We start from the raw sequence: 1,413 nt of genomic DNA, 5'->3' as shown, positions 1-1,413 counted from the left end.
ATCAAAACCCCACATGGTATCTGTCCTCAGCTCACTGCCAGTGCTGCTCCACCTGTGGGGATGTTAAAACCCCGCATCACATACTGTGTCCTGAGACAGACTCTGTTGATGCACATGTACCAGGAAGGCAACGTTTCCCTGTTTTAATTTTGAAGATAACGACACGAGTTTGACAAAATCTTCTCGTTTGATGAATGAATGTTTTTAAAGAGGTGAAAGGCCCCAACTACGATATTTTCAGGTAAATGAAGAAAGTGAAATGTCGAGAATCTTTTTAATAACAACCATTTATCTTTTCAATATCCTGGCAAATTGAGAAGAGATCAAAGCCTTCCAAGTGACAACATTTGAATAAAAGTACAGAGAGACGTTGTGAGAGATATAACAAAATATTTGTCAGTTTTCCTTAATCCCCCCTTTGTGACGCACTTTACTTTTCATACTCTAATTTCTCTGGTTGTGAACAAAGATGCTCCTCACTACGGTTTTTCTCAAGGCTCCCTTCACCTCTTTGTTCCTCAGTGTGTATATCATGGGGTTCAACATGGGGGCCACAATGGTGTTCATGAGAGAAATCATTTGATCGCTCTCTATGGTGGATTCAGACTTGGGCACCAAGTAGGTGAAAAGGGCCATTCCGTAGAACAGAGTCACCACCATAAGGTGGGAGGAGCAGGTGGAGAAGGCTTTACGCCTTCCCTCTGCCGATGGCAGCTTGAGGATGGTGGAGATAATGCAGACGTAGGACAGGAGAATAAACAGAAATGGGCTCATGACAAATAGCCCTGTCAAAATGAACCCTACGATCCTAATGTTTGTTGTGTCGGTGCACACCATCTTCATCACTGGTGCAATGTCACAGAAGAAGTGTTGGATGCGGTGGGAGCCACAGAAGGGCAGGCTGAAGAGCCACGTTGTATGAGCTATGGCCAAGGAGATACAGATGATCCATGAAGCCCCCGCGAGCCGTGCACATGTCCGTCCGCTCATGATGGTTGTGTAGTGCAAGGGGCAGCAGATGGCCACATAGCGGTCGTAGGACATGGCCGTGAGGAGGCACTGTTCCGTGAAGCCCATGATGGAGTAGACGTACATCTGGGCCATACATCCCTCAATAGAGATGGTCTTTTCATTCACCAGGAGCTGAACCAGCAGGTGAGGGACCACGCTGGTGGTGAAACAGATGTCCAGGAAGGACAGGTTGACCAGGAAGAAATACATGGGACTGTGGAGGGTAGAATTTAGCATTATCAGAAGGATAACGAGCAGGTTCCCCATAAGGGTAAGTAAGTAGACGACCAGCAGCAGCAGGAACAGAAGGATATGAATCTCATGAAGGTAGGAAAACTCCACCAGGATGAACCCGGCATAGATGGTCTTGTTCTCTCCAGGGTCGCTCTCAGAATAGGTCAT

The 1,413-nt window shown here is 46.8% G+C and overlaps 1 protein-coding gene across 1 annotated transcript; it reads right to left on the bottom strand.

Moving 5' to 3' along the window:
• Positions 1-444: 444 nt before the first annotated feature.
• Positions 445-1,413, bottom strand: LOC102449247 (olfactory receptor 10A4-like). Its single transcript, XM_006112308.2, has one exon. The coding sequence runs from the start codon at positions 1,411-1,413 to the stop codon at positions 445-447; it is 969 nt and encodes a 322-aa protein (XP_006112370.2).

The sequence above is a fragment of the Pelodiscus sinensis genome, chromosome 30 (genome assembly GCF_049634645.1).
Source record: "Pelodiscus sinensis isolate JC-2024 chromosome 30, ASM4963464v1, whole genome shotgun sequence".
In the NCBI taxonomy this organism is placed as follows: domain Eukaryota; kingdom Metazoa; phylum Chordata; order Testudines; family Trionychidae; genus Pelodiscus; species Pelodiscus sinensis.
Note: the sequence above shows the minus strand (reverse complement) of the source record. Positions and strands in the feature narration are given on the sequence as shown.

Bases quoted from the DNA above. Each gene is read 5' to 3' on its own strand.
- LOC102449247 (XM_006112308.2), bottom strand. From the start codon at position 1,413: ATGACCTATTCTGAGAGCGACCCTGGAGAGAACAAGACCATCTATGCC.